Genomic DNA, 12,462 nt, shown 5'->3' with positions numbered 1-12,462 from the left:
GTATCCTTCAGTCCAACCCTTGGAATTACAAACTCACGACAGTAACTTGAAAGAATAAAATGCCTCGGAGCTGTATGGAGCAAACTGGCTCTGAAGCCACAACTCCGCAGAGATCGGAGAGTAGGAAAAAACGAGAAGCCTGCTCCAGACTGATTGCAGTAGCACAGCTGTGGAAAGCCAGAGTAGCTTGGACGGAGTACGGCTGCACATATTTCTGCAGGCTTAGCGTAGTCAATTTAACAAGAGGAAAAATACACTGTAAAAATATTCTTGCTGACATTTCAAATTAAATCATGCTAAATATTATTTAGGTTACCTTTTGGAAAGCAATTGTTACGGTTGGTGGAAACATTAAACTTATTAAACTTGCTATTTTTGAAAATTCTCCCCCCACCCCCTCCATTTTTCCACCCACATATTGCCACATGATAGTACAGATTATGGGGTATTTTCTAGGGGTAACAAAAGCCTAATTTGATTTTTAAAAAATTTTAAAAAGTAAAAATTTTAAATTTACACATTCGTGTTCTGAGGAAAAACTAAAAATTAATTATTGTATGTTGTTAACAGCCATTCCATGTGACATTTTAGTAGTTGTTAATCAGATAATTTTAATTTCTGATCCCTATGTTACATATTGATACTCATTACATTTTAAAAATCAAAACTTAAAACATGCTGTATATTTTTTAAAAGGTGTTAAGTACAAAACCAAACTGGAAATGAGAGTTATTTTCTTCCTCAGAAGTCTGGTTTTAGCAAATGAAGATTTTCTCTTGGCTGGAATATGTCTGTTCTCAGTTCAGAAGGCTTCAGGTAACGAAGGTGATTCTTCTGCCCAAGCTGAAGACCACCCTAGCTTTGCACTGGTGGGACATGGATTTCATGCCTGTCCACATCGCTACTGGACTCTCCAGTGAACAGTGTATGGAGTATGTATGTGCTGTACTTTTGATTCTAGGCTCCATTTGCAAAGGTCTGAGTAAAAAATGGGGTATTCATGAAAAGAATGTTTTGTTTTTTTCAGCGCTACACAAAGTAAAAGTAAGAATCTTCCCCTCTTCGGAGCTCAACTGGCTTTGGAATATCAAAGTATTTTGTTTGTCTAGCAGAGCCGTTGCTTTATCCTTCTGACTGAGAGCGTGGACACCCCAGGGTTCGCACCGTATCACAGAAGGGGTGGTCAACCCGAGGAGCTCAGCTGATAAGGGCATGGATGACACGAGGTAGCCAAAGGGTGCTCCTGTGATACCCTGACTCACTCAGGTTACATCCCAACAGGCACTTACAGAAATGTCTGGATTACGTTCTGAAATTCGCTTCTGAAAAGCAACTAAACATGGAGAACTTCAACCTGGCAGCTGTTCCCCTTGGAAACATGCTTCTGAATGAAAAGCCACCGCTTCACCGCACCTTTATTCTAGCGCTCAGGAAGAGAAAACCCAGCATATTAACGAAATGCTAAAATGTATTTGTCTTTTATGTTACTGCTAAGTGAACAACAATGGAATGAGTGCTGAAGATACAGCAAAATTCCAGACTAAAGAGAAAATTCTTAGTATTAGTACGTAGTGACAGCCCAATTATTTTATTTAACAGCAAGAATCACAAGTAGCGCATTAGAAAGAAGCTGTAGGATAACAACAAATGTTGAGATATACTTCGATTTCCTTACAAAGCCACGAAAAATTGACAAAACTACATCATAGCACTTCCAGGCTTTCTAGTTTAAGTATCTCTTGTTCTGTAGAATATCTTGTGTGATTCAGAGTCCAAAGACACTTGTCATGCACAGTAATATCTTGGTACCTAATCAACAGTCGTGTTACTGGAAGACCAAGAGTAGTCTGCAACTGGAAACGACAAAATTTCCCAAATCATATTCTGGAACTCAGGGAGGTTAACCCCACTTGAAATTATATAAAGCATTTTTCTTTGGTTGGGTTTTAGCTACAACAGAGACAAGATACTGGTGTGAGCCCTGGATAAATCCCCACGAGCAGAAAGCATGGCTAGATGAGGGGCAGGACACACACAGATCACACTCTCTACCCCTAGCGCTTTCCCTGGAATCTCTCATCTCCTGCGACAAATAGCTCTGACCACGCTTCTCCTGCAGTAGTAGAAGCAAAACCAGACAGCATCTGCTCCCACTGCCAAATGTCTGGAGTAAGATCTCCCACAATTCATTCTCTCTTCCTATAAAAATGTAGTATGTTCAGTTAACATTAGAACTGCTCCCACTCAATCAATACAATTTACATTTCCTTTGTAACACCACATTAAAGTTCATGGAAAATGCATCACCTAGTCATAGTAATTAATTTATTTTTTTTTTGGTTTTCCTCTTTTAGCACCAAAGAATCAGTGCTATTATTTAACATTCATTAACACATTTCCTTTATAGATGAACTTAACTTACTTTATACTAGGGATGATGCAGGCAGCTGGAAGAGGGGGTGAAAGCCGTGGAGGGACATCATATTCTTCATTTATCAGATGACCGTTTGAAAAGACCTAAAAATCACACAAGTGTTACAGTGGTTATTGCCTCCTGTTTATCATCAAGGATGTTACCAAACAGACCTAGAGAAGGCCACGGGCAAAGGCTGTCCTAGGAGCTCACACCGCAGAGGTGTGACGTGAAGTGACTCCCTCATACCTGTTTCAGCCCACCCCCACCTGGGAGCTGGAGAACACGTTAGCTTAACGCTTCAGCCAGCGAGGAAGCCCCACTTCACACTTACTAGATGGACTACTCAGCTACAGGTGAACTGCTGGCGGGGGGCGGGGAATTAAGATTTCAAGACAGCAAACTGATCAAAGTGAGAGGGATGAAGTACTCTGGGAAACCAGCAGGCACAGCGTGCTAAACACACTGATGGTTGTTACAACTCCGTGATATAGTGCCTGCCAGAATGCACCCCCTACCCTGTGGGTAACAGGATTGTCTGCCTGATTCTTGGTTTTTACCAATAGCAAAAAGATTATAATATAATTGATATATGAATCAGGGACGAAAACTCATTAAATGCTTCATTCATGAATGCGCATACAGCCCGAAACAATAATTCCGAGTTGTCAGCTGCTCCGTTTAACCAAACGGCTTAGATCCATAACCTGAAGATGACAGTTCAAAGCAGCATTTGGTTCAACACATGTGTAACTCCCTCAGTCTACAACGGCACTTCTACACAGAGTGGTTATTCTGATTTGACAAGTATTTATTCCATCACCTCCAATCCTGTGCCAGACCACAACTGGAATGCCATATGAAGGTAAAATTGAAGATATATACACAGTATCCTTTCAAAATCAGATGAAAAGCTGTAGCGTTTTGATCAACAGCCTGCTGTAAGCAAAATTTTGGGGGTTTGCCTCAACGCTGATAAACGAACATTCTAATGATATGTAACATCATGGACTTAAGCACCTTTCATCATATATGTCAATGTTCTTTACCGATACTAATTGAATTTCAGTAACATACTTTCAAAATAACCAAAACATCCATATAAGAAAAAAAATGTAAAATGGAGATAGAAAGGTTAAATAGCTTGTGACTTTGGGAAAAGCAAATAGAGAAAAAGTTACGCTTTCTAACTACCGTGACTTAACCATGTATCCATCCTTCCTAGCACAAGCTATGTAGTCTTCAAGCAAAATAAAGAAGAGCAGCTTTGAGCTAACAGCCTGCTCTATGAATAAATTACTGAGCTGTTTTTATAAAACTGATCAGAAACAGAACTAGGAATTCTTTCTTAGGCTGTCACCACCTGATCTCTTTCAAACCTAAGCCTCCCAGCCATAAGACTTGCAAGTTGTGTGAAGCCACCTAACGCCAGAACTACTCCCTCTCCACTCTCCCCCCAGATATCTTCAATTAACATATAGCAACGATCCTTCACTTCCCCCACCATCTGATAAAAGAAACACCATAGTTAGTGCCATCTACACTATACACTGCAACAAGGGCGGGAGGACATACTTCTGTGGGTGACAAGCCAATGTCCCCAGCAAACCAAGCTAGATAATCAGCGGGAAGGCTGCAAGTGACAACGCAGAATGCCCTCAGCACTGAAAATGGATTATCGGACATTACACCGGACATTTGTCCAAGAGAAGTCAAAAGCTGCTATGAACAAGTTGTAACAATATACAACGGAGCTCTGATTTAAGCACAAAGAAAGAAAAATTCAGCTGAAGGAATGTGCATCACTGTAAGCAACTGTAAAAGATAAACGGAGTTGCAATGCTAATTATCCTGCATAAGGTTTAGAATGTTGCTGGTAATAACAAATGAAACAATGCAATACTGGGGCCACTCAGCACTTTCAAGGATGCTACACATCTAGCCAGTGGTAAAGATGCAATAAGCAATTCCACATGTAACTTGGCTTCAGATGTATTTGTTTCCTCTTTCTTAAGGGTCAAGGCAGGCTAGATCTTTTCCATTAGACTACACAGAACACCATGACTAATTCAATGCTCTCTTGAAAATAATGTTTTACTGATGAACCACACAACTGACCTTTAGAATATTTAGCTTGTTATGTTAATGCACACAATATATCTGACAATTTAAGTCCATTTGTATACATCATCTGTATGTACTGTACACATCACAGATTGAAGAGGTTACCGAGTCCCCACCTCACCTATGACAGAGGTAACTGCTTTTCCATCAGGAAACACATACACAATTTTGGCACAAGATGCTTCCACATTGGACCTGAGATACTATGTAACTATACTACGGCAGTGATTTATTATTATCATGCACCGACTGTATGGATGATTTACTAAAAGGTTATAGCACAGCTAGAATTTTCTCTCCATTTCTTGAAGACTTCATGTTAAAATTGTAACTTAGACCCTCATGTACTGTTTCTTTTAAAATCCCAGTATTAACAAACTGTTGATTTAGGACCAGCTTATTACCAAGGATCAACACAACAGCCTCAGAAACAGCAGACAAGCACTGACCAGCACAAAGAGCATGCTACCCGCAGCACGACAGCGCTGCAGGGGGGTCCCAGACCAGGATCCCACACATCACATTCAGCACATTTCATACCTTGGCACCTTCCGCAGGCAGCTCGTGCCGTCTGTGTTTCCTCATAAATCCTGGATCAGAACCGATGCGGTTGTGCCTTCCATTTATGTTTGAAATCGCAGTCAGTCCTGGTTTGGGAGAAGCATCGCTCCCTATTCGACATCCTACCAACTGACCTGTCCCAAACACATCCCTGGGACACCAGCCTTCCAGGGGCACGGGCTGGTCTCTGGAAGGCACGCTTTCCGGGTGGTGCAGGTGTCTGCTCATCCTGTTCTCCGGTGGAATTGGAGGGGGTCGCTCCGGTGGGGGCGGTGGAGGATCACGCAAGGGAGGTGGTGGTGCTGGCAAAGGTTTGTCTTGTTTCCTCACCATACAAGGAGAAGACTAAGCAACACAGGTTAAAAAAAAAAAAAAAAAAAAAGTTACATATAGATGTGCATATTTCTCTCGTGGTCAGGTATGGCTTTACCATTTCTAACCGAGATATTTTCAAGGTGTCACAACACCACCAGCAAGCAGACGAAATGTTAGCCTTGCCCGCTCTGCCGAGAGCACGCCCCCACGTCGGCTGTTGCATGAGTAACCCAAGGAAGGAGTGGAAGGGAGAAAAGACAACGGACAGAGGCAGGTTTATCTGACCCATCATTTTTTTCCAGAATCCTTTGCATCACTTCTTCAGCTGCTGAAATGAATTCTGAGGAGTGTTTGGAAAAAACAGACTGCCTGAAGCTGAATAACCCCGAACAAACTAAAACCCACGTGCAAAAGGAAATGACTTAGCGACAGCGAATGAGCACAAAAAAGCAATGACTAGGGAGCAACTGGGAAAAGAAAATAACTACTGCTGTTTTAATTGTGTACCTAGGGATAACGCAACTCTTTACGGTTAGAGTGCCCCGCTTGTGTGAACCGCAGTTGTGTGTTTCAGGTAACACACCCAGGATGCAGTTATGTTTGCAATTAGCTCATCTGCAAACGACCTTTGCCAGAGTACATCCTTTCCCAGTATTGAACCATATCACAAATGGTGAAATGTCTTCCAAAATTACATGTACTAATATTAGAAAGCTGGAACCCAAGTTATTAGGGGAAAAAAACAACAAAACCAATAAACCATATGTCAGTAGCTGTATAGCTTCTAAGAGCAAAACTGATAAACCCAAAACATTTTCATTAGGAGTGAATTACTAACAAAATTTTACAAAATAACACTCAGGCCAGGTCTTTACAAAGTGTTTTTCTCTTACCACCAGCTACTATAAGTAATACAGGGAAGATTATTTCCCTGGGAAGGTGTAGTTTTCATGGACTCTGCTAAGCCTGCGTAATATTACCACTTGAAGAGACTGAGGTTGCAAAAGTTTTAAAGTAACAACAGCATTTGCTGTCGCTCCACAGGTTAGCCCACCATTCTTCTTCGTGCAGCACCTCAACACGTTACTCAGACTGAAAATAAAAGTTATTCTACCTACAGGTCTATTAATATTCAATATAATAATATATTAATATGTTATTATTCAATATATGCAGTGTATTCAATAAATGTTTAATTCAGTTGCTAGTTAAGAAAAAGTTATTCTCACTGCCAAGGCAAGAACATAATGGCTGCCTCCAAATTCTTCGTTATAGTTTATAGTTAATTATAGTTTTCCATTGCAGAAAAAGAGAAGTTTTTGACTGAAGCAGTAGTCTCAGAAGGACTAAACGGCCATCTTTTTGTTCTTTCAAAGTATGAAATTATTCTTTGTTGCCCCCACCTTGTTTCCTTTTCATCCCCCCAATTATCTTTTAAAGTGAAATTTCAAGGGAAAAAAAGGCATTTCCAAAATAACATCACTGAAACATTTAAAGCAATATTGAAATTTCCGATTTTCTGATTTTTAAAAGACAAACTTTGTAAAAATATGGTATTGTAGAATTAATTTCTAATGGATGTGCCATATGATTAGGATATCTCCTCAATGTGTTATAAATTCCCTTGTATAATATAAGAAGTGGTGAAAAACCATTCAAACTTCTATTTTCCCCTCTAAATTATAAACCACTAGAATCTTAAAAAGAGGTTGCTTCTCAAGCTTGAAGTAAAAACCTGAAAAAATAGATAGGGTTCTTCATACTGCATTATTATGAGCACACAGCTTTCAAGTCATGTCTTGATCTTGAATTTGAACTCATCATCTAAAAATGAAAAATTTAAATCTAATTCCCCCTCCCTATACAGCACTTACAACAAAATGATCAACTCACAATAGAGAGGAAACTTAGTATTTGTTCTCCTTCATGCTTATCCACTCCCAAGAAAATCATTAAATCTTGAGTATCATTAGTTTCACAAAACACAGCATACAATTTATTAGCTATAGAGTCAGTATTATTTTCCTTGAAAATGGACTCCTAATATATGCTATTTAAGGTTTTGAAAGCAGTGCATCTGCACATATTTTTCTTGTAAGGATGCTGTGGAAATTGAGGATAAGTTGTCATCAGAGCACAACATGTAATTTTAATAAGATAATAACCTCGAAATCTATTTTTGGGAAACTTTAATTTCTATTTATTTTCAAAAATCAGGGTTTACTACAAAACTCATCCATTAGCAATGTCTTTAAAATTCTGACCCTAACCAATTATAGTATAATCAACAGAGAAACAGAGGTCCCATCTGACCAGCACACGTAGCCGTAAACATCTGACTGTGTAAGGTGTGACGGGCACTCGCCAGAGTCAGCTGAAGGAGATAAGGGACTTAACCAATGGGGATATAATCTAAAGTTTTTCTAAGCTACAAGGAATTAAAGACCTTTTGGACAGAGCAAACTCCCAAAAAAAGAAAACATGCATGGAAAATTTCAGAAGTGCAACTTCCAAAATAAACATGCAAAGCTCACCTTGAAAACAATACAATTTCTAAATCTTCGTTTATAAAGGAATAATGGTTCAGTAAGACTCACCTTTGGTGACCCAGTAGGGCTGGCACATGGTGACCGTGCTACTCCCTTCTGAATAAGGTCCAGACGAGGAGGTACAGGTGGAAGACTGAGGTGGGGGATCTGCAGGGGGTCTGGGAGTGGTTTTCTTCTTTGTGCAAGAGGGGAAGATCCTGGGGATGTCACTGGTGAATTCTGCCTCTCATTGCACTTCAAGACAGAAAAAACCCAATTGCTATTTGCCTGATGGTCAGGTACACAACTTCCATTCCCCGAGTAAAACATTCGATATTTTTCAGGTACTTACTAACAGTAATTTATCATAACGGACACCCTGCTGCTCTTTTAATTAATAGTACAGGTGCTCATCTTACAGTTACTGAAAAAGAAATCTACAAGTCTGTCTAAGTCTAACTAAGGTCCATGTCAACTTGTGATGAAAATAGAAGAACAATCTATGTTCCAGTAATTTGTTTAAGAAAACAAGCAATCATTGTCATATGAAAGGGAACAACCACTAACATACAAAGATGCTACTGCAGTGCTGCTGCTCTGCATAACCTTTTTATTACTAGAGAGCACTCCATGTAAGATTCTGTAAATTGCTTGTAAAAGCTGGACATCTATGCTACTGTCTGTTAAACACAGCCCATTTTCAACATACACTTCCATAGAAAACAGAATGTACCTGTCTCCTGAAAACTTACAAATCACAATTATCAGTAAGTCAGCAGGCAAAGAAATTAATTCTTCCCTTATTTATGTGTTGATTTACCCAAATCACTTTAGGACAATTCAGTTTATCATTTTAGCAAATATGGAACTAATTAGTCACGCATACACACACTCCTCCCCCCCCAGTGACAAATTATGATATTTTTTTCTCTTGACTTGTCCTTTCAAATTCATTAGAACCAAAGATCTCACTCCTCAATCCAGGCTCCACCTGTTTTTGCAACTAGTCCCTGAACCTCACCTGGCTCACTTTAAACAATGAGAGTTTAATTGCCTGCATAAATTAGTTGTTTCTGTGAGCTCACCGTAATTGTTTCACTGTACTTACTGTACGTAACCCTGGCTGTTTACGCTGTTCCGTGCTTTCCCTGACAGTAGGCACAAGTAGCTGGAAGACATTCACACCGAGCATCAGCCTCAGGCCACGCGTGCGCCGAGGCACCCCTGCCTTCCTGCCGCGTAACTCCTTACGGGGCTAACAGGCTGCCAGCTTCCTAAGGCAGGCACGGCAAACTGATCGCAAAAAAATGCACTCAGCTTTATGCTAAATCACTTTGATCAAAACTTTTCCCCTCATTTCATCAGCTTTTTCCCACCAATGCTGTACAGACCCGTAGCGATGACAGGGGTGAGACTAGGAAGTTCTTTAACAAGGTAAACAAATAAACATTACCTTTCTTTACATGTGGTGTCTATATTAAAGCATCTGAAAACTTCAGAAATTCAAAAGCAGATCCAGGAAAAGGATGTAATAAACAGTCTCCTCACTCAGTGTGCTGTATACTACAGCTTAGTTTAGTATTCTGTTCTACATCATTGAGATTACCACCAGATTTGCTTCAAAAACTAGGAGCTACCACAGTATTACTTGCAATAATAATAAATATTGCAATAAACCTTGCAATAAAACGTGAGAGAGAGGAGGAGCTGCTGAAGAGCTAGAAGGCTGACGTGCAATGCCATGGCCAGAATGATTTTTCTGTTGATACCCAAGGTCTTACCACTTTGTCTACAAGTGTAAGCTCAGCATCAGGACTACACATTCAATTTCAAGAGGCTGAGCAATTCCAGGTTTGTGCTCTTCACGGCTACAAATAGTTTCCCAGTTTCTCCTTCCAATGAAGGAGGAGTCACACGATGTTCATACTAAATGGCTTGAACACAGCCCTGAAATTTTCTTTGTTTCCTTTAATTGGTGAATACCCCTGACCTCGACTGGAAGTCCGTGAGGATAAACACATGAATGACTGAAGTGCTTTGCCTCTCTGAATATTATGGAAAGACGAGTAACCAAGCTAGATAAGTATCTCACAAGCATGCCTGAGCAACTGCAATTATAAAATGACTATGAACTGAACGCCAATTCATTTTCCTTAACAGAAAGCATCTATCTTTTAAATAGAACAATAAGCACTGTATCATTTAATGGCATTAATTTTCAAAGTTTAGTTATACCTCCACCTGAAAGCTAAGAGACATGTAATAGAATATATTCAATTCTTTGGTTTCAGCAGACAGAAAATTAATTTATTTCCCAAATTATTTGAAACAACTAATACACAGGTCACACCTTCAAACAGATACGATTATTTAAAATAAAAGCCTTGCAGTAAGTCTCTACATTTTATGGTGTTCCACAACATGTCTCAGTCAGCAGGGAATTGCTCCAGGAGAACTAAGAAACAACTCTATATGTAATAGGAGCTGAAAACAAAGAATAAGAAAAATAAGAAATACTGCAGAGGACTGGACAGGAAACATTTGTTTGGAATTTAAGATGTTCTAATTGCTGTGGAAATAATTAATGCAACTTCCTCAGAGCGCAACCTGACACTATTCCTATACAGCAGCCTCCTCTAACACAGCTGTGCTCTAAAGAATCATCAAAATGATAAGCTCATCCCTCCATCAGCCCACTGGTGCCATTTGTGTCAGACTTTTCTCTTACAGCAACATAACAACAGTCCAGCTCCAGCAGAGACAGAAATCATGGGAATATTCACATCTAAAACCCAGTGGGGACGGATTTTCAGATTTGCGGAAACAAGTGGTTGAAAAACACACCCAATATGTAGTAGGCAGTAACAAAAAACCTAGAAAAATATTAAGATTCATTTAGAAGTTCAAGAGTCTTAAAACGTGATATTTTTTAACCCTGCTGAAGCAAGATTATGCGATTAACTTCTGGTTCCACATGTATCTGTTATTTAGCTATCTCTACCCACCATATTCCATGGATGGTAAATCATAACTGCCAAAATGAAATGGAAAGAAGCAGCAAGGGTGTGAAAGGGCTTCCATTAAAGCTTACATCAGCGCTTTGTTTCAAGGTAGAAAAATCATCTTTCAGTCCCCTGCACTACTACTGCCTACAGCCACAACACTCCCACAACGCGCTGTGGCCCCAGAGATTTCCGAAGGGAACTGATGATGACCAACAGGTTAAAGAATAACTTGAAGGCGTGGGAGGGGGAGGGGGCGTAGGATGGCTGCAAGCACTATCAGTTTCTCCCCCTACAGGGAAGCCTAATCCATATCACCACTTGGTGCTTAGCAAAGAGAAAATGCTTTGCTGGGACTATGAGTCCTTGTTTACTGATATTAAAAATAAACCAAAGCAAAATACTCTGCAGCAACACACCGGTTTTCTTCAGCATTCTGTATCAGGGTTCCAGCGTATTCCCATCATATTAAAAAATCCCATATTTTTCCTGTCAGCCCCCATCCAACCTCTCCAACTGCATCATTTGATGTTTGCTGACGGCTAGGCCAACGAGATGGTTGCATTTCATGTGGCTACCAGGGCACCAACAGATGTACACAACACCTACTCTTCCTGACAGACTCCCTAAGGACAAGGAGATTTAAAATTTTTCTGTTTGTCACCTACTGGAGTTTTCTGCGTATCTTCTCTTCACTGGAAATAAAGCAGTAATGAGAGCAGCACGGTGACAAAGTAAAGCAGGCAAGACACAAAGCAGTACAAGTGAACTGGCAGTGACAGAAGACAGACCTTTGGCGTACAAAGGAGCCCTGCTGCAACAGACCTGAGCAATAAAGATGTCATTAAGGAAAAGAACACAGACGCCTTTGTAGCAGCACGGACTGCATCTGGCTGGCACGGCTGCTGCTGAGGGAGAAGCAGCTGTCACCGACTTCGCAGCCGTACTGTACTGCGGAGCTGACCACACGTGTGCTATTTAATCAGATGTATTTATTACTGGGATATACTGGTATCCGTTTGCCCCTAGTGGCTGTGAATTCAAGAATAAGCCTGCTTTTGACATTACGGTTTCTAATGAAGGTTTTTCTGATGGAAGTATTAAGCCAGGCTATCGGTTGGAGAGGTTTAGCTCCCAACGCCTTTCTGCCCGACAGGCACATCTGAAAAGCACACTTGACACAAATCCTAACAAGTGACTCACGGAGGAATATTATCCTGATTGCTACTGTCCTGCGGGAGTGGACTCAGGAACTGAGATACTGCATAACAAGACATCTAGGAAGGTCCACACAGACCTACACCAGAAGTGGATTTTCTATTTCCAAGTAGTTCCCTGAAGTTTCTGTATTTATAATCAAATAAGAGTAACTCATGCATTTGTTACTTCTTGTTAGGATAAATTTTGACCAAGACAGACCAGTACAATCTGGACTCAAAAATCTGTGTGAGGATATAGTTACATCACTTATGCTGACAGCTGTAAACATTTTTTTCACAATCAGGTGTGTCCTTTATTT

The 12,462-nt window shown here is 40.2% G+C and overlaps 1 protein-coding gene across 4 annotated transcripts in view; it reads right to left on the bottom strand.

Moving 5' to 3' along the window:
* CBLB (Cbl proto-oncogene B) overlaps nucleotides 1-12,462 on the bottom strand; it is a 133,592-nt gene that overhangs the window by 23,300 nt on the left and 97,830 nt on the right. For all 4 annotated transcript variants that reach the window (XM_056327676.1, XM_056327679.1, XM_056327677.1 and 1 more), the window contains exons 11-13: nucleotides 8,011-8,196; nucleotides 5,078-5,443; nucleotides 2,423-2,517 (exon numbers count right to left, since the gene is read on the bottom strand). In XM_056327676.1, coding sequence (XP_056183651.1) covers nucleotides 2,423-2,517; nucleotides 5,078-5,443; nucleotides 8,011-8,196 — 647 coding nt within the window. The remainder of the gene's footprint in view (nucleotides 1-2,422; nucleotides 2,518-5,077; nucleotides 5,444-8,010; nucleotides 8,197-12,462) is intronic.

The sequence above is a fragment of the Falco biarmicus genome, chromosome 2, assembly GCF_023638135.1.
Source record: "Falco biarmicus isolate bFalBia1 chromosome 2, bFalBia1.pri, whole genome shotgun sequence".
NCBI lineage: Eukaryota > Metazoa > Chordata > Aves > Falconiformes > Falconidae > Falco > Falco biarmicus.
The sequence above is the reverse complement of the archived record's forward strand: the minus strand, read 5'-3'. Positions and strand labels throughout refer to the sequence as shown.